Source organism: Mus caroli, unplaced genomic scaffold (assembly GCF_978045245.1).
Source record: "Mus caroli unplaced genomic scaffold, Mus_caroli_1 scaffold_10, whole genome shotgun sequence".
In the NCBI taxonomy this organism is placed as follows: domain Eukaryota; kingdom Metazoa; phylum Chordata; class Mammalia; order Rodentia; family Muridae; genus Mus; species Mus caroli.
This window is the reverse complement of record NW_028227265.1, coordinates 57,408,890-57,433,548: the sequence shown is the minus strand read 5'-3', so window position 1 is coordinate 57,433,548 and position 24,659 is coordinate 57,408,890. Positions and strand designations below refer to the sequence as shown.

Below are 24,659 nucleotides of genomic sequence, written 5' to 3'. Positions count from 1 at the left end.
CTCTCCCTGTGAGAGGAAAGAAAACAACTTTAATCCAGGGTCAAGAGGCAAAGGCAGCAGATCTCTGTGAATTTAGAGCCATCCTGATCCATACAGTGAGAAGCAGTGTCAAGAAAAAGAGGGGGAGCAGAAGTGGACACTTGCATGTTCACACACACACACACACACACCCGCCCCACACACACACTCACAAGTGTGCATACACACATATATAGCTGGTTATCTTCTTAATACTTACTGTCCACAGAGATCTGAGTATTGGTGTGAGCATGGAGTCCCTATCAAATTTATTTTAAGAACTGGGGGGTTGGGGGAAGTGGTGGGTGGGCGGGTGTTAATCTACAGAAAGGCAACAACCCTCAGTGTTTCCTGCTGAGGAAGGACAGGAAGCTTGGCCCCACAGGGGAGTACTGGGGGGTGGAGGGGAGTCCTGCTCTAGACCACATATAGCATCAGGGATAGCAGGAGATACAGAGATCCTGTGGAGTTGACACAAGAGTGACCCTAGCAGCTAGGAGGTGTCACATGGCTGAGTGGTTCTCAGAGAGACTGATGGGATGCCTAAAACAGGAATTGTGGGGGACAGACTCTCAGAACAAACAGCACTAGATTCTGGGGAAGGTTAAAGGACACATTAATTAAAACAGATGCATGCCGGGCGGTAGTGGCACGCGCCTTTAATCCCAGCACTTGGGAGGCAGAGGCAGGCGGATTTCTGAGTTCGAGGCCAGCCTGGTCTACAGAGTGAGTTCCAGGACAGCCAGGGCTACACAGAGAAACCCTGTCTCAAAAACAAACAAACAAACAAACAAACAAAAAACAGATGCATAACAAATGTGCAAAAGTTAGAGGAATAAAAATTTGATCTTAGAGGGGAATTGGTTCCTGAGAGTGAGTCTCTTCCAGGCCAGACCTGAAAGCCAGGTGTGGGAGCCAGATTGGAGTGGGAGCAGGATCTGGGCTCTTGAAGGTGCTTTGGTGGCACCTTCCTCAGTTTCATTACCCAGAGAAATGGGGAACCAAGGAAGTTTCTCAGCAGGGGAAAGGGCTTGCACACTGGTCAGAAAGTTTCTGCCTACAAAACTGGGTTTCTATAGGCTCCACTTTGCTTAAACAGAGATCACCTGAGAGCTGCATTCAGAAAGTGAGAATGCAAAATCCAATTTGTAGTGTTTCAAACTAAAGCTCTGACTTCCTCAAGAGAGTGGGGACTCTGATGAGTCCAAGAATGGCCAGTCCTTGGGTCAAGAGTAAAATCCCTCTGTATTCAGTAATGCACACTTACCGCTCTGTGTATGTGGAGGGAGTATTTTATATTTTATGTGAGTGGGTGTTTTGCCTGCATGCATGCCAATGCTAAGGGGTCATGGAAGCAGAGAATGTTGGCTCCCCTGGAACAGGAGCTGGGAATCAAACCTGAGTCCTCTGTACCAGACCTTGTCTAGACACACGTTTTACTTTCACAAACTTGTGTCCTCTGAATGAGATCTTCTTTATATAAACCTTTTACTTTCTACATTAATGTGGGCGCATGTGTGAGATTAATGGACTCTGGGCATCAGGCTTGGTGGCAAGCACCTTTACCCGTGGAGCCATCTCATCAGCTCATAAAAACTTTCAGAAGAAATTGAAATGCGTGGAGGACGAACTGGACAGGCACTCCGAGGACCTGACAGACTTAAAGAAGACTCTAAAGCAGACAGAGAATAAAGGCTCCCAGGTAAGTGAGCCGCCGCTGGGCCAGGTGGGGCGGGCAGTGAAGGAGGACGAGGAGCCCACAGGGCAAAGGCGGCTAGCGGCACCGACGTCAGCCACCCCCTCCAACCCACCCCCCGCCCGGTGCTGACGTCGCGGCCGGTCCGGGTGACCTCATGGGCCTGACAGCAGGGCCGGGGGGCGGGGAGAGGCGGGGGCGGCCCCGGCGTGGCCAAGGCTGGCGGGCCCGGGCGCGGCCGCCCAGCTGTCGCCGGAGCCCAGCAGAACGAGTGAGCTATGGCCGGCCTCAACTCACTGGAGGCAGTGAAGCGCAAGATCCAGGCCCTGCAGCAGCAGGCAGACGACGCAGAGGATCGCGCGCAGGGCCTGCAGCGCGAACTGGATGGCGAGCGCGAGCGGCGCGAGAAAGTGAGAGACCAGGACCTGCGCCGTCCGCGACCCCCGCCCTATCCCACTTTTCGTCCCGCGCGCTTCCGGGCCCGTAGTGCTCCCTGGCGCCCTCTTTTCTTCCCAGCTCCGCATGCTTCTAGCTCCCCCTTCCTCCGTCTGCCCTCCGCCTTGATCATCCATACCCTTGGATCCTGGAGCCCCGTACGCTGGCGGGGCAGGAACTGGGAGGTTGCGGGGGACAGTCCTGCGCGGGGCTCTCCGGAGTAGTGGGGCAAATACCGCGCTCCCATTGTCTGCGGCTGGACCAAGGTGGGGGCGGGGGCGGTGCGCGCTTTTGCTTCTTCGCGCCCGAACTTTCCTTGCACGTCCCTAGGGTGCGGCCGCGACACGTCCGCTGAGGGCGGGATGGGGACAGGAGAATTTGGACGCTGGCCTGCAGGACACCCACCACCTCCACCACCACCATCACCCTGTGTCCCCATAGCCCCAGGGAATATCCACTAGGGGGCCTGTCCGACGCCGGAGCGCCCACTGTATGCGCCTTCCCGAGAGTTCAGGGACCAGGGTGCATGAATAGTTCGGAAAGAGGAAAGGCCTCCGCGCCTCCTCTTCATCCCTGGGTCAAGCCCGGGGCCAGAGATGGGTCTGGGTACTAAGCCCAGCTCTGGCACCCACAAAGCGTTCGACTCGTGTCTCCCAAAAGTCTGCTACAGGTGGGTAGAAAGAAAAGCCTGGGGAGAGGCATTCCAGACGTTTCCGGGGCAAGGAGAGCCCCTAGCCGGAGTAGTAGGGCGGTGTTTGCTAGCGAAGGAGACTCACAGACAAGGGAAGAGGTGTTGTGTGATTGCCCAGGTCTCCTGAAGCCGTAGTGTGGGAACTCAGGGCGGGGACCCTAGAAACTGAAAGGCCAGGTGGAGTTGGCAGTGCATGTACCGCCTGGACTCCTCCCAAGACTGCCTGGGCGACAGCCTGGCCTGGGTAGAAGCCTTGAATCCCTCAAGGATCGCTCCGGCTGGAGAAAGCCTCAGAACCGGGCGGAAGCTTTGCACAGTAGCTGTTACGGCTTCTCACACGCTCGTCCCACCCTAGACATCTCCAAAATGGCCTCGAGACTCTAGCCAAGCCAGGAATTTGGCGGCCCAAGGGTGGGGTGCGGGGGATGCCTTTTGAAAAACTCTGAGCTGCTTTAAAAGTTCATGTGGGAAAGCATGCTTCTTTTGGTTGTAGAAAGACATCTCAAGTTGATTCCGGGCCAGAAACACCCAGACTAGAAATGGGGTTGGGGTGTGTGTAGCTGATTTCTGGGCTTGTGTCCCAACAGCTGGTTTCATTTAGATTTTTGTGTGATTAACCGACGTCTTCCTGTTGCTTGGCCACAAGTATCTAGCAAGCCTCTTTTACCTTATAAGGGAAACCCTTTGTAGCCGGTGGAAGGCTTTGATTGCAGGAAGGGGCGGAGCTCAAGATGACTTAGGGTGTGTGTGTGTGTGTGTGTGTGTGTGTGTGTGTGTGTGTGTGAATGCATGAATGTGAACTAGAGCTCTTTCTGTTTTAAACAGTTGAAAATATGCCAAGATCAAAGTGTGCCTCTTCAGTCTAAGTTCTTTTCCTTTTCTTTGAGACAACTCATGAATGTGGAAACTCAATGTGACTGTGAAAGTGATTACTATGTTGGGTGTGGCCTTGAGCCCCCTGCAGCCCAGGCTACTTAGTGGCTGGGGTTGTCATTGAATCGTGGGATACTTGCTTAGTATGCACAAAAGTCCTGGGTCCCTTCTGCAGGACTGGGTGAACTGGATGAAGTAGAGCCTGCACTTGAGAGATTAAGGCAGGGCAGTCAGAAATTAGGGCCAGACTATGTAGTTAGAGGCCAACTTGGACTTCGTGAAACCATAACTCAAAAAAAAAAAAAAAAAAAAAGAAAGAAAGAAAAGAAAAGAAAAAAACAACAACTAAAAGCTCCACCGACTGCAGATGGGCACAAGGTTCTTTTTAGCAAATGGCAAAAGTTAACAAATTAGATAGTGGTCCTGCTTACATAACTTTTGCTAAATATACTAAAAACTGAAGTGGGCAGGAACCAATCCTGCCCCCAATTGTTGCATATGATAGGTACTGAAGTTCAAGATATAAAAAAGAGGCACCATGGGCCCCAGAGATGGTTCATCTGGGTAGAGGTGTTTGCCACTTAAGGCTGATGATCTGAGTTCAGTCCCCAGGACCCACATTGTGGGAGGAGAGACCTGAGACACACAGGCACATATTGATGTTGGGGGAGGGTGGTCACAGATCACAAACTGGGGAGGCGGGGGGGAGGCAAGGGGGATCCTCTGTATATTGACAGGCAACCTGGCCTGTTCTTTATACTTTCCCTGCTGTGTAAACTGAGGTAGAGAGGGCCCAGACTCACACTGAGTTTTATAGCTGTCCCCATGCAGTGGTTATCCCTGAAAGGAAGCTGGTAGCATGCTTCCTCTGCATCTCCTCATGAGCCTCATGAACCCACACACTGTTTTAAAATGTGTGTGCTGAGAATCTAAACTCAGGTCCTTATGCTGGGCAGCAAGTGATTTTACCCACTAAGCCAGCTCCCCCTTTTTCTGGTATTTTAACAGAGATCTTGCTATATAATAGTTCAGGCTAGCCTAAAACTCTTTGTCCTTTGGCTTCAGTCTCCTGGAGCTGCTAATTGAGTCTCACGTGACTAACTTTCCATGCTCCTCCTTGAGGGAGGCCATCCCTAGATGACAGAGGGAAGTCACCCCTTGGTGACAGAGCCCTAAGTCACTATACAATACCACTGCACTGGTGGGACCTCCTTGTTCCCACCTGTAAGGTGGGAGACTTGAAGACAAAACAATATCAGGGCTGACAAGTTTGCTCAGTTGTTGAGGTGTGTGTTCTCCAGAGGGCTGGGCACTGTGCCTTGCCAGGGAGTCTGAGGCAAGAGGATGCCTGAGTCCAGGAGTTGGAGACCAGTCTGGCTAATGCACAAGGCCCTGTGTCACAGATCCATCATTTTTAAAGTCAAATTTAAACTCAAATGAGTATGAATTCCCTTGAGCCTGGGTCCCTGGGTGGGTTGTGGCTGGATAGCAGGGTCACTGAGGGGATGGGGCGTGGGGAGACACTGCTTGCCAGCTTGACTCTTCTTTTTTTTTTTTTTTTTTGTTTGTTTTTCGAGACAGGGTTTCTCTGTGTAGCTCTGGCTGTCCTGGCACTCACTTTGTAGACCAGGCTGGCCTCGAACTCAGAAATCTGCCTGCCTCTGCCTCCCGAGTGCTGGGATTAAAGGCGTGCGCCACCACGCCCGGCAGCTTGACTCTTCTTAATCACCCAGATATAAGGTGTATATCTGACTTTCCAGGCTGAAGGAGATGCAGCCGCTCTCAACCGCCGCATCCAACTGCTGGAGGAGGAACTGGACCGGGCTCAGGAGCAGCTGACCACAGCCCTGCAGAATCTGGAAGAGGCAGAGAAGGCTGCTGATGAGAGTGAGAGGTAGGATGCTTCTGACCTGTGGAAGACAGGGGTGGAGCCAGGTGTGGTGGTGCATACCTGTAAGTTCAGTGCTGAGGCCAGCCTGGGCTACATGAAGCCTTTCCTGACTTTAAAAAGATGTGTGTGAGCGCTGATGGCTCAATATTTAAGTGCTTAAATCCTACCACTTGAAAAGCCAGTGTGGTTTCACAAGAGGACTTGGGGTTTGCTGACTGTCAGCCTACCTCCAGGTTCAGTGAGAGATCCTGTCTCAAGGGAATGAGACAGAAAGTGACAGAGCTGGACACCTGACATCCTTCTCTGGTCTCCATATGCACATACACAAATGCACATAGACATGTATGGATGGAAAAAATTTTGTGATGGTACTAATGACCTTGGAGCTGAAGGGATTTGAAGATCTGGTTTTGTTGTTGTTAATTTTTTTTAAAAAAAAGATTGATTATTTATTGTATGTAAGTACACTGTAGCTGTCTTCAGACACCCCAGAAGAGTGCGCCAGATCTCATTATGGATGGCTACGAGCCACCATGTGGTTGCTGGGAACTGAACTCAGGACCTCTGGAAAAGCAGTCAGTGCTCTTAACCACTGAGCCATCTCTCCTGCCCCGACCTGTTTGTTTTTAATCCAATTCCCTTTTCTGTTTTATTTTGTTTGAGGCAGAGTCTACCTATGTCGTGCTGGGATGACAGATGCTTCACCATGTGCCCTGCTTGGTTTTCTTTATGGTAGCTTAAGAGGACACTTTCCAGGAAACAGAGAAAAGCAAAAATGTGCAGGAATGGGGCTAGGGCCTCAGAGTGTGTTATTACTTTCTGTGGAAGCCCCAGTTGCCTCTCTTGCCCATTCTAGAAACAATTGAGTTTCTAGATGATGTGAAGAAAAGAGAAGTAAAGATAGACTGGGCAGCGTGGCAGTGTAGACATTTATCCAAGGACTAGGGAGACAGAAACAGGGTGATCTCTGCCATGTGCCTCGATGGTAGTTCCCATTGCTGTGGCAAGCTTTAAGCTTTTGGATGATGCCAGCTATATTTTAGAGACAGTACATAACCAACCATCACTGTGTTTACAGCTGACCCTGCTACTCTGGTGATATCTGGGCAGCATTTGGGCTTCCACAGGGAGCTCTATCCAACTGTCCCCAGGAAGGAATGGTTCTAGCATGTCTTGGCTTGGAGAGCTGAGGGACCATATATTTTATATTTTTCCTTTTCTTAACTTGCTACACTTGTTTAAAATGTCCTTCATAAGACTTAACCAGAGAACAAAGTCTATGATGGGCATTTCTGAGACTTCCTTTGTCAATGCAATTAATCTGAGTCTCTTCAACTTAGCCTCTGGCAGACATTTCAGACAAGGGCAAAAAGTAGCAACATTCTTCACCAAACTATCACAAAAACAGTCTCTAGGCCACATATTGCAATTCTCCGCTGAAACCCCGTGGGCCAGGACCATGTAATTCAAGTCACTCTAAGCAGCAGAGTCTTCCATATTCCTACTAGGACATCCTATTAAGCCCCAGGTAAAGCATTCCACCACTTTCCAGATCCAAAGTCCCCCAAATCCACATTCTTCCAAACAAAAGCATACCCAGGCCTATCACAGCAATACCCCAGTCCCTGGTACCAGTTTCTGTCTCAGTTAGGGTTTTACTGCTGTGAACAGACACTATAACCAAGGCAACTCTTATAAGGACAAGATTTAATTGTGACTGGTTTACTGGTTCAGAGGTTCAGTCCATTATCATCATGGCAGGAACATGGCAGCATCCAGGCAGGCATGGTGCAGGAGGAGCTGAGAGTTCTACATCTTCATCTGAAGACTGGTAGTGGAAGACTCGATTCTAGACAGCTAGGAGTAGGGTCTTAAAGTCCATGCTCACAGTGACACACCTACTCCAACAAGGCCACACCTCCAAATAGTGCTTCTCCCTGGGCCAAGCATATACAAATCATCACAACTGGTTTCACACTGTGCTGCTGTGACTATAAACCAGGCACTAGACAGCAACTAGAGGCTGGGATGTGGCTCAACAGCAAGTACCTGCATAGTACGTGTGTGTGTGTGTGTGTGTGTGTGTGTGTGTGTGTGTGTGTGTGTGTGTGTGAGAGAGAGAGAGAGAGAGAGAGAGAGAGAGAGAGAGAGAGAGAGATCATATAGCAAATATAGGACCCTGACTCTATACTGTACACTAGAAGCAATTTAGCTGGGCTGTGGAGGTAGTCCAGAAGGTAAAGGCGCTTGCTACCAAGTCTCCTGACCTGAGTTCAAACCCTGAGTTCCACATGTTAGAAAGAGAGAACCAACTCCTGCAAGTTGTCTTCTGACCTCACATCTGTGCCATGGCATGTGTACACTTAAACACACACAGTACTCATGTTGGGTAGCTCACAGCAGCCTATAACTTCAGCTCCAGAGAATAAGAATATTTCTGACCCCTCTGTGGGCACCTACATACACACACACACACACACTTAGAAATAATAAAAATCCTAAAAAATAAAACAATGACCAGTGAAATTGCTCAGTGTGTAAAGGCCCCTATTGCTAAGTGTGACAACCTGAGTTCAGTTAGTGCCTGGGACCCATACTGGAGAAGGAGAGAAACAGCCCCTGCAGGTATGTCCCACCCTCCACACAGTGTGCTGGGGCGCATGCACTCATGCACAAATAAATAAATGTAAAATAATAATAAAGCAGGTGTTTTATCCTCTTCCACACTTTTAATAACATGTGTCATCAAGCCTTGTGCCTAGCTTCTATCTTTGTCTTGGGGATACTGTGCGGGTGATCACTTGACCCACAGCCATTTCTCTGGTGCCCATTACCTTGTTTGTTCCAATCCATATAACTCTGCAAAAGCAGGCTTTGCTCTGAGGCAGCTGAGTTGTTCTGACTGCCTGAGGACATCCTTCTTTCTGACCTGAGTAAACTTACATATCCGTATCTTTCTCTGAAATGCTTGGGACTGAAAGTATTTAGGAGTTTGGGTGTTTCTAGATTTGGGGATATTTGCGTATCAATAATGAGCTATCTTAAAGGTGGTTTCAGAGCCTAAACAGGTAATTCATATGCATCCCATATCCCTTGAACATGGGGCCTGAGGGACAGTCCATGTGTTTCTAGTGTGCCCTCCTTTGAACAGTGGCCTGCGACATAAGGAATTCTCCATCTGTACTGGGACTGTGCTCGCATGTTCAGGTTGTGGGTCTCACTTCAGACTCACACAGCACTGGGTAACATAAAGGTTTGTTTTGAAAGCCAGGCATAGTAGTGCATGCCTTTCACCCCAGTAATAAAACCAAGAGATAAAAGCCTACATCATTTTGGAGCACTTTGTGCTGCTCAGGCTATACCTGACTTTCCAGTAGCTTTTGTATTCCAGTTTGTCCATTTTGTTTCCATTCAGTCCTGGCCCTGGAAGCTTCCAGGAATTCCCTTTCCACCCAGCATAAACATCCCGCCCATCCTGCCCCTGTGTTCTTTCACTCCTGTGTGGTTTTTTTGGCTGGCTGATTGGTTTGGAGTGATATTTTTTTCTTTGCTTTTATATTTTAATACAAAGTCTCATTTTATAACCCTTGAGAGCTGGGACTAAAGGTGTGTTCACACACAGAGCAGCTCTGACTTTATTGTCTTCTTTCTTGTTGTTACTATTGAGACAAGATTCTGTTATATAGCCCTGGCTTGCCTGCTCTCAAAGGCCTGTCTCAGTCTCCCCAGTGCTGAGACAGAGCATTCGCCTGCCATACTCCTCCAGTTCTCTCCAGACCTCAACTAAGCTCTCAAAAACCCTCTGCTCCGCCTCAGCTCCTACACCTGCTCCTCAGCATTCCTGTAGGTGTGGATGCACATTCCACAGTGACTGCTGGTCCTCAGGCTTGTCTTACTGTGAGGAATACAAAACAGGGGTGCACTCTCAGGGGCTAGCCCAACTCTGCCACTTAGCAGCTCTATAACCTTAGCTTTTCTCTGCCTCAGTTTATTTGTAAACTGGGGATAGTAGACCCACAATATGGTATGCTTGTGAAAGCTGGGTTATTTGCTAGTGTGTGGAGGTCCACCAGTCATCATGATGATGCACGCCTGTCATTCTAGTGCTCCTGAATGCTGAAGGAGGTATAGTAGCCTGGGCTAAGTAGCAAAATCTGTCTCCTAAGACCTAAAAAAGGGGTTGTGAGGGTGGGTAGGATTAAAGCTCAGTTGATAAGAATGCTTGCCTGGCATCCACAAAGTGGGGTTCAATTCTCAATACCACATAAGCCCATCACCATAGCACTGAGGGGGAAGAGGCAGGAGGATCAGGAATTCAAAGCTATCCTTGACTGCATAGTGAGTTTGAGACCAGCCTGGGCTGTATGAGGCTGGGGAGATTGCTCTTCGGGTTAAGTTCTTCAGTCTAAGAACCTGAGTTAGTACTCCCCCCTCATATAAAAGCTATGTATGGCAGGGGGCCTGCAATCCCAGTACTGCAGAGGTCAGAGGGTCCTGGGGCTCCATGACCAGCCAGTCTGTGGGGAACAACAAGTTCTAGGTTCAGTAAGAGACCTGTCTCAAAGATACCATAGACTGGAGAGGAAGGTTCCAAAGTTAACACTTGTTTTCTTGAAGAAGATGTGCGTTCAGTTCTCGCATCCAGATGGCTCAATGAAATGAATATAGAAGTTGACAATAGGTCTTTATCCTTGCCTGGGTGCTGGGTGGATGCATTTGAGGACCTTGCTGTGATACCCCACCCTATCCAACTTGCAGAGGCATGAAGGTAATAGAGAACCGAGCCATGAAAGATGAGGAAAAGATGGAGATCCTGGAGATGCAGCTCAAAGAAGCCAAGCACATCACTGACGAGGCCGACCGCAAGTACGAGGAGGTGAGTTAGGCCTATGGGATGGCTGCAGGAAGTGGGAGGAAATGGTGCTGCCGATAGGAACCCATCGGAAGCCCACATTTAAGACGATTACCTCTGTGGGTTTCCAGACACAGCCACTTGACTGGGAAACTGTCTTCAAACAAAAGTATGGTGGCCACTTGTCTGAGCTGCTGGAGACCAACTGATCAGTTGTCCCACTTGTCCACTCTGCTTGTCCCTTAAGCTGGATATGGACCAGTTGGAATAAACTGAGGGTCATGACTCTGACTCTGCTGCCCTTTTCTCTTTCTTTTCTTTTACTCTTTCTTTCTTTCTTTCTTTCTTTCTTTTCTTTCTTTCTTTCTAAATTCTTCATGGATATAGAATTTCCCACTAACTCAGGCTGACCTGGAATTCCTGTGGCCCAGGCTAGCCATGAACTCTTGACTGTCCACTGCCTCAGCTTTCCAAATGCTAGGATGATAAGTATGAATCACTATGGCTGGCTGTCTTGTTTTTGGTTTTCCAATATATATTTGTTTTGTTTTTATTTTTTCTGAGAAAGGTTTTCCTGTATTCCAGGCTGTTCTCCTCCCTATATAGAAAACAATACAAGGATGGCCTTCAACTCCTGACTCTTGCCTCCCTCTCCAAAGTGCTAGGATTACAGACATGAACAAGCTGGCTGAATTTTGTTTTTAAAGAAAGGGTCTAAGGTATCTCAGGCTGGCTTCCAACTCTTTTTTTATATGCCTGGGGTAATCTTTTTTTGTTGTTTGTTTGGTTTGGTTTTTCGAGACAGGGTTTCTCTGTATAGTCCTGGCTGGCCTGGAACTCACTCTGGAGACCCAGCTGGCCTCGAACTCAGAAATTCCCCTGCCTCTGCCTCCCAAGTGCTGGGATTAAAGGTGTTCGCCACCACGCCCGGCAACCTGGGGTAATCTTTAATTCCCAATTCTCCTGCCTCTCAAATGCTGGAATTATAGGTCACCATGACTAGTTTTGATTTGGTTTTGAAACTGGGCCTCCTAAACATAAGGAAGACAGATGACATCACTACAGCGGGCTCTTGTACTTCTTCCCTTCCTGGCTAAGTGACTCAGCTCTACCGTTTCCTCCCCTGGCTATGGGACCTAAGATGTTCCATCTCTTGCAGGATCCAGAGTATCCATGGAGATGGGTCTCAGTTGGGTCTTCTGTCTTTGTAGGTTGCTCGTAAGTTGGTCATCCTGGAGGGTGAGCTGAAGAGAGCAGAGGAGCGGGCGGAGGTATCTGAACTGTAAGTGGCAGAACGGGCCTGAACTGCTCATCTGGCTCCAGGCAGAGGAGGGATAATGGGCTGTGCTGGCTGGGAACTGCTTGTGGCTGGGGCTGGCCTCTACTCAAGAGCTTGGGCATTCAGAGTCCCAGGCTCATCTCACCTTTTGCTTCATTGGCTGACAGCTGCTGATGGTTCTTCCTGACAAGGGAAGCTTTGTTGCATCCTTTTCCCACCAAGATGCTGGGCAATTGAGTTGAGAGTCGAGGACAGCATAGAGGCCCCAAGTTTCCTTCTTCCTGGGCTTTACTTTCTTCCTTCCTTCCTTCTCTGTCTTTCTCTCTCTCTCTCTCTCTACTTCCTTCCCTTCCCTTTCCTTCCTTCCTTTCTTTGTTGTTTGGTTTTATTTCTTTGTTTTGCTCATTAAGTGGTTTGTTTTGTTTTGAGACAGGGTCTCTTGTAGCCTGGAATGCCTAATCCTCCTGTCTCTGATTCCTAGAATAATAAGCATGCACTACCACACTGAGTTTAATTTTTGTTTTTCACAATTTTATTTATTTATAAACACACATTATACTTTAATTACAACATACCCTCTTTTTTCCTCCTCTCACCGTCCCCCTTTTTCTCAGTATATACCAACTTTGATTTCTTCTTGCTATCCACTGCAGTTATTTGGTGTATATATTATTAGCAAGAGCATGAAGAGGGGTTATTTACCCGAGTAAGGCAACTTGCTGAGTAGTTACACCACTGAGAAATGTATCTCCTCCTCCCCCAGAGGCCATTAACTGCTGATAGCTACCTGGGGAGGGTGGACCTCATGAGCCCATCTCTCTTCTATGATGGAATGTTGACAGGCCCCACCCCCTGCAAGTCTTGTGTAGGCAGTCACTGCTGCTGTGAGTCAGTCCATGGTGCAATAGCCCTGCCCCATGCAGAAAATGGCATTTCACAGCTCTGCTGCCCATTCGCAAGCTGCCCATGTTCTTCCACCCCCTCCCATTTTCTCACTGTTCCTTGTTGGCTGTTTTGAAATTTTTGGGAGTTTTGCTGTATGGCCAGACTGCCCTGAAACTTGGGATCTTCCTTCCTACCCCTACTTTGCACATTGAGCCAGGCCATTTGGTTTTCACAGAACCCTGTTTATAGGGGGGCAGATACCCCACAAGTGTTTCAGGGCATGGCTTCTGATGTTGCTATTGGTACCTTCCCATGGAAACAGCTCAACTAGAATGTCACAGTCCCAACAAACAAAACCTTTCCCTCTTGGCCTTGGACCAAGGATTCAGCTCCACAGAGAGTCCTGTAGGGCTGGGAGCACCCTGGTTTCCCAGATGTATTCTAGGCTTGCTTCCTGGAGTGTCCTGTGAACTCTGAAGGCCATCTCCCATCTCCCACCCTTGTCTTATTTGCACACCTTCCTAAGAAAACTAAGCCAGTCACAGATTTCACAAGTCCCTATTGCCTCATCCCTGGCAGATTCCCAGGTTGCTTTACAAACCCTCCAGATGCCCTCCTGTCCTGCCTCTGCCTGTGCTCAGCAGGAGAGGGTATGATAAGTTTCCAGCAGTGGTGGAGTTGGGGGATGGACAGTGGACTTGCTGGAAGGGAATTGCCTACATTACAGCAAATCTTGTTTTGGTGCAGGAAGTGTGGTGACCTGGAAGAGGAGCTCAAGAATGTAACTAACAATCTGAAATCACTGGAGGCTGCTTCTGAAAAGGTGGGATGGAGGGAAACTTGCTACGTTTTGTTCTGTTCTCAATCCAGGTAACCTGGCATGTGCTAGGGTATTGTTGTGCAGGCCTTTGCTAATGGGAGCCATATTGAGGATGAGTCTCTCACCTGAAGCTCATCTATTTGGCTAGTCTAGTTAGCCAGCTTGTTCCAGGAATCTCATCTCTACAGAGGGAGCCACACCCATCCAACCTTTATGTGGATGCTGGGGTCCTTGCCAGGCAAATGCTTCACTCGCTGAATCATCTCCCCAGCTCCTTCTTCCTTCCCTTAAGTATTTATTTCATATGTGTAAGTGCTTTGCCAGCATGTATGCCTGCACTGTAGGGCAGGGTGTCAAATCCCCTGGCACTGAACTTACAAAATGGTTGTGAGCCTCCATGTGGGTACTGGGTCCTGAACCCCAGCCCTCTGTAAAAGCAACAAGAGCCCTTAACCTCTGAGGCATCTCTCCAGCCTCTTTCCCTCTTTTAAGGACCACCTTTGGGGTTTGTTGGTTTTTCTCCCATAGTATTCTGAAAAGGAGGATAAATATGAAGAAGAAATCAAGCTTCTGTCTGACAAGCTGAAGGAGGTGAGTGACCACACCCAGCTTTGCCCTACATCTTGAGGGGCTAATCTGAAGCAGGGTAGTGACTCTTTTCTTCCCTAGGCTGAGACCCGAGCTGAGTTTGCAGAAAGGACAGTTTCTAAACTGGAGAAGACAATCGATGACCTGGAAGGTAGGAATCTCCACTTCCCTAAGTGACATATCAAAGTTGAGTGAGTAGGTCTGTGGAGGGACAGAGCTGGGCTTTTTTTCCAGAGTGAAGTCTTCAAAATTCACAGAGATGCTTTGCATATTTTAAATGCCTCCAGTTCTTGCTGTCCTTTCTCCCAGAGGCAAGGTTTATCTTAGTGTGAGCAAAGAGGAAAAAGGAGGCTGCAGGGCCTCAGTTCCCCAGGGAACACAACTCAGCATTTCTTGAAGTGACTATGTTATTCTCCATGATAGATAGAGCACGGAAATTCCAGACACTTGGGGTTGGGATCCTCCAGGAAGGGAGACTCATTCTTCACGAAATCTTTATCCATATAAGGGAAAATGCTCCTATAGCAGGGTGATTAAGCCATCAGAAGTTATCTTTGGCCCAAGGGTGATTGTAGTGGGGGTTATCTTGAGATAGGGTCTTAGAGTGTAAAACAGGCTAGTCTTGCCTCTGCCTTCCAAGTTCTGGGATTAAAGGTGTGTGCTACCACGCCTTCAAGGGCTCATCTAGGCTACTCCTGTTCAGAAGCCCAGACCTGTTTGTTTGACGCGGGGCTCAACTTTGTCTTTGTTCACACTGTTTGTCTATATTCTATCTCAACCCTCCATCCTATTTCTTCAACCCCCTTCCTGGGGACACCACCCTCTAGACAAGAGTGCCCAAAAGCTCAGGTAAATAGCTATCAGCAAGGATGTGAACCATCCCTCAGTGACAAGACCTCTCTCTGAGGGCTGTGGGTGACACCTTGGCTCCTAGCCATCTCCAGGTGAACTGGCTCTGGTGCCTAGGAGCTCCAGGGAACCCACCTTATGGTGTAAACTTTAGCCTTTTCCCCATGTGTCTACCTCTGACTGAAATGACAACAGGCCATCTTCATCTTCTGTTCTTGCCACCTCATCTTTGAGCTGGAGTCGGGTGCCTTTGGCCATGACCAGGATGAAAGTGGGCAGTTGGCTGTCTCTCACAGATTAAACCCTCTTTACCAAAAGAAAAATGAGGTCCACATGGCCCTTTTCTGAAAATAAGGAAACAAAAGCCTACCTGGCATGATTCCTCAAACATAGCACTAGCTAACCAGGATGGCAGCGCAGTCATCGTTTCTTAATGGAGAGTGTCTGAATTTGAGTCAGCAAATAAAAGGAGGCCCTCTTGATTGGGGTCTAGGCTATGAATTCCAGTGGTTGCTTGCATTCTTATGTGACATTTACCCTAACCCATTTTGTTAGCTGGGCAGTGGTTGTACATGCCTTTAATCCCAACACTTGGGAGGCAGGGGCAGGTGGATCTGAGTTCAAGAACAGCCTGATCTACAGAGGACATTGCTATGGAAAAGTGCTGGGAATGAGGGGGTGGGCATTTTGTAAACCCTGCCCTATACACCTTGTTTTGCATATGCCCTGGGACAGATCACTGGCCTTGATGGGGGGGGGGGTGCTTTTGTTGTTTGCTCAGTATTTCCCTCAGAAATTTCCAGACACGAATAGCCTCCACCCTTTGAAATAACCACCATCCCTTCCTGCCTCTCTAATCATTCTACTAGAGCCCTTCAAGTGTTCAACCCTCTCCTATTGTGTCTGAGCTGTGTTGAGTCTCAAGGACAGGGAATACTTTGGGGTGAGGCTCTTTCATTTTAATTAACAAAACATGCTAGAGAGGCCAGGATTGGTGGTAGAAGACCTGGGTTGCATCTTACCTCCACTACTGGAACTGTACAACACTGAGTGTGCCACTTAGGCTTTCTGTAAAACAAAAGTACAGTCTGGGTTACCAGGAGCATTGCCTAAGAACATGGAGCAGCTGGCTCACAAAAGCATCGTTAACAAGTCTTCACACAGCCAGGTCACAGTAGTTTGTTACATGAAGGCTTCTGTGGCTATAGAGAGACAGCTGTCTTCTGCAGTCTAAAGTGTTTTGTTTGTTTTGTTTTCCTGAAAATTTCCAGGTTGATCTTATCATAGTTTATGAAGCTTTTTGCTTTCTCCCAGAATTTTAATGACTCCTGGCCTTGTCTTTTATCAGCTGTCACTCACACAAACCAGTCTTCCCTCATGCTTGGCCATGCAGAGCTCTCAATGGCTTTTTAAAATTACTGTATTTTACTTATTTGGTGGTGCAGAGCACACATGTGCCACAGTGCACAGATGTGGGGGTTAGGACAACTCGAAGGGATCAAATTTCTCCTTCTACCACATGGGTCCTGGGGATGGAACTCAGGTCTTCAGGCTTGGCAGCAGGAACCTTGACCTGATGGGCCATCTTACAAACTGACCTATTTCCTTTTTTAAAATTTTACTTAATCAGCAGAATTACTGAATAGTTTTCCTGTAGTCTTAGGTTGCAGTCTCTGTTATTTACCTGGAGTTATTTACTCCATTGCCAGGGGCATCCTGTATACCTGGAATTACAATAGCCACCCACAAGTACTCCAAAGGAAAAATGGGTTACATAGTTTTACATTGTCCTAACAGATGTACTAAGTCATCTGTATCTAGTAGCAAAGTCTTTTATGTGTACAGCATCTGAATTGTGAAGCATGTCTCAGTTCTCATGAGGCATCTATCAATCTCACACACACTGGTGGTATTCTCCCTACCTCACAGATAGGCAGACTTAAGACCTAGAAAGCTTGAATGGCTCACTCTAATGATACACTTTAGGGCTTCAGTCCAAGTGCTCTGGCTCACAGATTGCTGGATTTATCTGGAAAAGGAAAACAGGACAATAAACCAAGTTTCACCAAGGCAGAAAAGTTGTTTTTAAGTACACTGTAAGTACACTGTAGCTGTCTTCAGATGCACCAGAAGAGGCCATCAGATCTCATTACAGATGGTTGTGAGCCACCATATGGGTGCTGGGATTTAAACTCAGGACCTCTGGAAGATCAGTAAGTGCTCTTAACCATTGAGCCATGTCTCCAGTCCAGAAAAGTTTTTGTAAAGTACATTTTATGCACCATTTGAAATGTTAAATTTTTAAAAAGATTTATTATTATATCTAAGTACACTGTAGCTGTCTTCAGACACACTAGAAGAGGGCATCAGATCTTATTAAAGATGGTTGTGAGCCACCATGTGGCTGTTGGATTTGAACTCATGACCTTTGGAAGAGCAGTCAATGCTCCTACCCGCTGAGCCATCTCTCCAGCCCAAGATGTTAAATTTTTTAAAACAGTCTTTTTTTTTTTTTTTTTTAAAGATTTATTTATTTATTATATGTAAGTACACTGTAGCTGTCTTCAGACACTCCAGAAGAGGGAATCAGATCTCGTTACGGATGGTTGTGAGCCACCATGTGGTTGCTGGGATTTGAACTCTGGACCTTCGGAAGAGTAGTCGGGTGCTCTTACCCACTGAGCCATCTCACCAGCCCAAGATGTTAAATTTTTATTTGTAGTTTATGTTTGTTGAGGAGGTGCACATGTGCCATGGCTCATGTGTGGAGGTCAGAAAATAGGTTGTAGGAGTCTGTTCTCTTCCCACTATGTGAGTCCCAGGGATAAAAATGATTATCAAGCCAGGTAGCAAGTGCCTTTTCTTTGTTTGTTTGTTTGTTTGTTTTTTGAGACAGGGTTTCTCTGTAGCCCTGGCTGTCCTGGAACTCACTCTGTAGACCAGGCTTGTCTCGAACTCAGAAATCCGCCTGCCTCTGCCTCTGAGACATGATCTGGTGAGATCACAGGTCTGGCTAACCTAGAACTTGCTGGGTAGTCCAGGAACTTACTGGGTAGTCCAGGAACTTACTGGGTAGACCAGGCTGGTCACCTCTGTCCTCAGTGCTAGGATTAAAATAATGCACCAGCACTCCCAGCCTAATATCCTATCTTGTTTGCTCTTTGATCCCTATTACTCTATGGTATTCTGTGTGATTCTTAGCTGTGGCTTTCATTGTCACAGCTTGAAGTGCCCCTTTTCCCTTCCCTTAACAATGATGCTTATTAATTAATTTTTCCTTTCTTAATCTTTACCAGAAAAACTTGCCCAGGCCAAAGAAGAGAATGTGGGCTTACATCAGACACTGGACCAGACACTAAACGAACTTAACTGTATATAAACTACACCAGAAGAGTCCTGTTTTAACACCAACTCCACTCCAGAGAGTGTGCCCTGTCTTCCTCTTTTGTAAGAAGTTCCGCTTATTACCAGGTCTCCACCTTGCAGGAAATGCCAAGCAGATAATGAATTCATGACCAAATATTTTGTGTTAGACAAGCTTTGAGCACCAGTTAAGTTTAATTCTTTCCTTTTCCATTCAAATGGCACCAGCTTCTCTGATTATTCTTATTCTTAAATTGCATTTATTCCTAAAATAGGCAGGGAATTTCACACTGAGTATAGTTGCTTAAGGCTGAGGGCATTTGGTTCTTGGGAATTAGTCAGCCCCACACTTTGAAGCACAGGCTCAAGTATCCAATTGTAGCTGGTTGCTGTTGGGGAAGTTTTGTGAGGCTAGGGGTTGTCACAAGAAAATATGTAGAAATTTTCCACCCAGAGCAAAAATTAACAGTCTCCTCCTATGGGAGGTTATAAAGCACAAGCAGATGAGTCTGCTCCACTCTCTCCCGTGCAGAACAGATTGTCGTAAGCATTCCAAGCGAGAATGCTGGGGTGATCATTGTTGCCCATGTGCCTTCTGACTGAGCTTTAATGCTGTTCCATGTTACATCTTTCCTCACTCCAGAATTGTTCTCTGAGGACCAAGCGTCTTATTCCAGGACTTTTCTGCTGTGGTCTAATGATATGCCCAGCAGGGAATATGGCAGAGTCCAACCCTTTTCAGCCAGGGCTACACAGTGAAACTCTGTCTCAAATAATAAAAAGGCTAAGTAGCCTTCAATACATTGAGCATCGTTCTAATACCAAGTGTTGGGCAACAAAAGGTCTCTCCAGCAGCAAAGTAGTGATAGAAAAAGAAATTGGCTTAACTTCATCTCCATTGATCAGGGAACAACAAATGGAAGCTTGACTTTGCCAAGACTTGAATTCCTTCGGGAATGACACTAATAAAAGACCAAGACCTCCTGATTGAACTGGATGTGGAGTGCTCTGTAGGCTGCACATTTTTTGGCTTTGTAGTTTTCCTTTCTCAGTTAACATCTCACACTGAAACATTCCACATTCCCCAGCAGTACGGGGCCAACTCAAGTTTACAGTCCTGACTGAAAGTCACCCTGCTTCTTTCTAGCTTATCTGAACCCCTGCCCCTCACTCCTATTTATTAAGCATCACACTACCAGGGAGATGAACTTTGAGCAAACTGTGCAATTGATAAAATCTACTCTGTTCTTTAGGTTCTTGCTATTGTATCATACATAATAGTATCACTTTTTCTACATTTTGGTCAAATAAATTTTTGCATAAATAATGTGTATGGATTTATTCTTTTAGTTGACAGTTTTGTAGGTATATATAATGCATTCTAGTTATTCCACATACACATTCTTATCTCTTTCCCATTCCTATGCATCCTACCTCCATCAACACCAGTCTCTCAGTGTAGAACATTCACTAGAGCCTGGCAGGATTCCACTGGCAGGTCACACACTGAAAGCAGTGACTACTCCACCTTTTCTGAATCTATCATCAAACTAGTTCTGAAGGATGGCCCCCAAGTCCCTCCTCCATCAACACCTAGCTATTGATTAAACAACTTTAGTTCAACAGATGTTAGCAGAGTGTTAAGGTGACTGTGCCAATAGCTCAACAAGTAGCTTCTTTTTGCCTTACACTGTGACTCCATGATACAAAGACAGTTATCTCCATACTTCAGGTTGGGAGCACATGGCCTCTGTTACTCAGAATGTCTGGCCCTTTGTGATCACTAATCCTTCCTAAACTAGACTGAGCCAAATGGGAAGGATTTTAATAGATGGTGCAGTGGTTCTCAGTGGGCGGTGACCCCTTTGGGGTTAAACCCCTTTTCACAGGGGTTGCCTATCAGATATTTACATTACAATTCATAACAGCAAAACTAGCTATGCAGTAGCAATGAAAATTTTATGGTTGGGGGGTCACAAAATGGGGAACTGTATTAAAGGGTCACAGCATTAGGAAGGTTGAGAACTACTGAGATGGTAGGAGAAAGGTTTATGCTGTCCTAGTTAGGAGAAACCTAAGGCCTGTTGGGATCAGGCTTTTCCTGCATTGCACACACAAGCCAAGCAGAAAATAGAAGAGTGAAAGTGAGGCTGGATCCACATGATAAAAACAAACTTAACTTGATCAAAAATGGAAATAAACAGCAGTATCAGGAAACTGGTTAAACATCTATTTCCAAAAATACTCTGGCTGGTTGGTTTTAGAGGCAGGAAGGCAAGGTAAGTAAATATCACTGAACCAGGATAGGGCCTGGCAGGATGGCTCAGGGTTAAAGTGCTTTCTGTGCAAAACTGACCACCAGAATTGGATTCCTGCCTTGGTATAAGGTGAGAATCAATTTCCAAAAGATGTCCTTTCAGGGCTGGAGAGATGGCTCAAGAGCAAAAATCACTCGCTGCTCCTGCATAGACCAATACTGAACAGCTGTAACTCCACCTGTTACACCACCTGTAACTCCAGTTTCAGAGAATCTAGAACTGCTTCTGGCCTCAAAAGGGCACTTGTGCTTATAATACGCATACAGATAAGCAGGTATACACACTAGAAATAAAAGTTGTCCTCTGGACTCCATACATTCACCATGGCATGCATGTACCTCTGTTCACACATGAGATCATCTGGGATGGTAGCATTACAAAAAAGAAGTGATTCTTCCTGTTTGGCTATGCAGTAGGGGCACCACCACTACCACACTTGCTTTAGTGTTTTGCTTCAAAATCTTACCTTAAAGAGGATTTGGAAAAATCCTGCCAGGCCCTATCCTGGTAAGGGATTGAAGAAAATGAGTAGTTCTTGTTCAGGTGTAGTGTTGCAAGCCAGCCTGGGCTGGAGAACTTGACTCCAAAAGAGAATCAAGTGAGGTGGTACATACCTTTAGTCCCAGCACTCAGGAGGTAGAGAGGCAGGCAGATCTAAGTTTCAGGCCAGCCAGAGATAAAATTCTCTCCTTTAAGACCCTGTCTCAGGCTGGAGAGATGGCTCAGTGGTTAAGAACATTGACTGCTTTTCCAGAGATCCTGAGTTCAATTCCCAGCAACCACACGGTGGCTCACAACCATCTATAATGGGATCTGATGATCTCTTCGGTGTGTCTGAAAGACAGCTACAGTTTACTCATATATATACAATAAATAAATAAATATATCTTTTAAAAAAAGATCCTATCACAAAAGAGATTTCAAAACATTAATGCAAAATGCAAAACATTTTAAACCAAATATAATTAGGAGCCTCCCTATTCCAAGTGGACATTGAGCTTAGATGGTAAAGACAATGTCTTCAAATAGTAGCACCCTCTCTCTCCTAAGGGCCACACTAGCCACTCATACTGATACTACCCCATCAAAGCTTCATGTAGGTCTTGTCTCCCTCCTCATCCCACTAAGTTGAATTCTAATTAAACTCAGATAATTTTGGTTGCCTTTGTGCCTCAGCACTTAAAGTGTCAGCTTTATTTAACACTACAATGGGAGAATTGGAGCCAATAGGGCTAATCTCAGGTGTGACTATTGCTAATTAAAAACTCTCCCCAGTATCCCTGGTGAGGATTTAGAATATAGTCAGGTTTGACAAGCTTTGACAGACTCTAAGAAGGCTGAAATATCAAGAAGTATCCAGTATTTGCTGACTTGTCCCAGTTTTGAGGAGCCCCCCCACCCCACCCCAGGATATAAAGTAACCATCAAGAATGAGCATACCAGAGTGGACTCTAATGCAAACCATAAGGTGGAGAGTAATTGAAGAAGACACCTGACAAAGTCAACCTCTAGCCTATACACACAAATGCACAGACATATACACATACACATATATACATACAAATGCCCAGCACACAAAAAGACAGATATAAATAAAATCAGGACCCGAGAGAGATTATAAAAAGTGCCAAAAATTATTTCAGCTTCACTTATAACTTAGAACAAGATAGTCTGGATAATGACCAGAAAGCAATTAAACACGGGCAATGGATGGGTAATTATTTTTTAACACTATTTGCTCGTTTATTTTGTGTGTATTCGTCTGGGTACATGGTGCATGTCACTAGCATGTTTGCAGAGGTCAGAAAACAGCTTATAGAAATTGAACCTCGGGCTAGAGAGATGGCTCAGAGGTTAAGAGTACTGACTGCTCTGCCAGAGGTCCTAAGATCAAATCCCAGCAACCACATGGTAGCTTACAACCATCTGTAATGAGATCTGATGCCCTCTTCTGGGGTGTCTGAAGATAGCTAAAGTGTACATATATATATATATATATATATAAGAAAGAAAGGAAGAAACAGAGGAAGAAAGAGAGGAAGGAAGGAAGGAAGGAAGGAAGGAAGGAAGGAAGGAAGGAATTGAGCCTCTTCTTCTACCACTTAGTTTTGTTTTGTTTTCCTTCAGTATATTTAATAAAAATACAGACTGATGGTTAAGGGTTAGACCAGTGTCTTAGTTAGCGTTTTACTGCTGTGAACAGACACCATGACCAAGGCAAGTCTTATAAAAACAACATTTAATTGGGGCTGGCTTACAGGTTCAGTCCATTATCACCAAGGTGGGAGCATGGCAGTATCCAGGCAGGCATGGCACAAGCAGAGCTAAGAGTTCTACACGTTCATCCAAAGGCTGCTAGTGGAAGACTGACTTCCAGGAAACTAGGGTAAGGGTCTTATGCCCACACCCACAGTGACACACCTACTCCAACCAGGTCACACCTATTCCAACAAGGCCACACCTCCAAATGGTGCCACTCCCTGGTCCAAGAATATACAAACCATCACAACCAGCTTTATTAAATATTAAATACTGACCAAAAGATAGACTTTGGTAAGGAACATTCCCAGGAATTTCCCATCTGAGAATGGCCCCAGCCATGTGTTGCTGGGGCTTATACGGACAAAACTACAGGCCACCATACTTTCCAATGAGGTGTTCTTTTCCAAGAACTACAACTCTGGCATTCCACAGGAAGTTACCTAACTCCTGGGGCAGGAGGTGTTTACGGGGTATTACAACTACATTTGATAGCAAGCACCTTTAATCCACAGAGCCACCTCACTTATCCTTAGATGAAAAATTTAGAATTATCCCCAAGAAGATGTTAGAAACCACAGGAAAAATCATCCAGAAAATGACAATCAGATGGAAAGAATCTGGCAGAACACCAATATTGAACTACAAACAAAAATCTACAGATGTCTGCAGTGGTGGTGATGATTCAATAGAGAGACAACTCACATGAAGAGAGTACCAAGAAAAAAAAAATATCAGAGGCAATCAAGAGAAGCAACTACCACAGATGCTGAGGCCTAGAAAGTGGGTATCAGTTCTAATGGAAACTTCCCAAGCAGAGATGAATACAATAAGCTAAATAAAACTGAGAAGAGGAAAGGCACAGTCCAGCTTCCTGCATGTCCTTGGGTGAATCTCTGCCTTTCTAATACTCCAGAGTAACTTAAAAGTTGCTACCTCTGAGAAACAGGAAACATAGATGAAATCTTAAGCCCCTCCCTAAGGGCCTCCAACCACTAGGTTCCACCCAAAGAGCACTCTCCTTAATGGCTGGACCTAACCCCCATGCCCTCAACAGTGTAAAAACCCCAAGCTCTGGACTTGAAAACCCACCAATCCCCACCCTAGAAAGTTCCACCATGGAAAGAAAGCTCTGCCCCACAAAGCCATTTAAATCCTATCCTCTGTTCAGTCCTTTGCTGCTTCTCTCCAGAGCAGAGGCAACTACCCTTCTGGGTTCTTTCCTCCCAATGTATCTCTTGTGTGAGGTTTATTGTGCAGAGTGATTTTGCAGTATTCCTTGGCTCCCAACTGCCAGGATACCTTTCTCTCCATAGCTGGGGAAATATTCCCCAGCCAAAGCAGAGCTGTAACACTTCCGCTGGGGAAGCCTTTCACCTCAGAGCTGTAACACACAAATCCTAGCCATTACTCAGTGGTGGTCTGAGGCTCAGCATCAAAGCACTTGCTTGACATGCACAAGGCCTCTTTGTTCTTACAGGTACCAATCTGCACCCCAGGGGCACCTGCTGAGGTTTCCAGGCTTATATGCCAGGGACATGCAGTAAGGTAGTAAAAGATAGTTTATTTGATACAAAAAGGGTATTTGGGCTGGAGAGATGGATCAGCAGTTAAGAGTACTGACTCATTTTCCAGAGGTCCCAAGTCCCAGCAATCACATGGTGACTCATAACCGTCTGTAATAGGATCTGATGCCCTCTTCTGGTGTGCATGAAAACAGTGTACTTATATATACTCATATATAAAATAAATAAATCTTAAATTAAGAGCGATAGTGCTCCTGACAATGAGTGTAGGCTTATGAGCAGAGAATGGGCGCCCCTCAAAAGCACTGGACGACAA

General features: G+C 46.3%; 1 protein-coding gene across 1 annotated transcript; it reads left to right on the top strand.

Annotated features, from left to right (window-relative positions):
• Positions 1-1,903: 1,903 nt before the first annotated feature.
• Positions 1,904-19,567, top strand: Tpm4 (tropomyosin 4). Its single transcript, XM_021169413.3, has 8 exons — positions 1,904-2,124; positions 5,474-5,607; positions 10,363-10,480; positions 11,668-11,738; positions 13,368-13,443; positions 13,969-14,031; positions 14,110-14,179; positions 18,174-19,567. Exons 1-8 carry the CDS (start codon positions 1,993-1,995, stop codon positions 18,254-18,256), a joined length of 747 nt encoding a protein of 248 aa, XP_021025072.1. The 5' UTR covers positions 1,904-1,992; the 3' UTR covers positions 18,257-19,567.
• Positions 19,568-24,659: the final 5,092 nt, after the last annotated feature.

Excerpts from the sequence above, each read along its gene's own strand:
- Tpm4 (XM_021169413.3), top strand. The coding sequence starts at position 1,993 with ATGGCCGGCCTCAACTCACTGGAGGCAGTGAAGCGCAAGATCCAGGCC. Across the intron at positions 2,125-5,473 it reads AGCGCGAGCGGCGCGAGAAA|GCTGAAGGAGATGCAGCCGC; the intron begins GTGAGAGACCAG and ends CTGACTTTCCAG. Across the intron at positions 5,608-10,362 it reads GCTGCTGATGAGAGTGAGAG|AGGCATGAAGGTAATAGAGA; the intron begins GTAGGATGCTTC and ends TCCAACTTGCAG.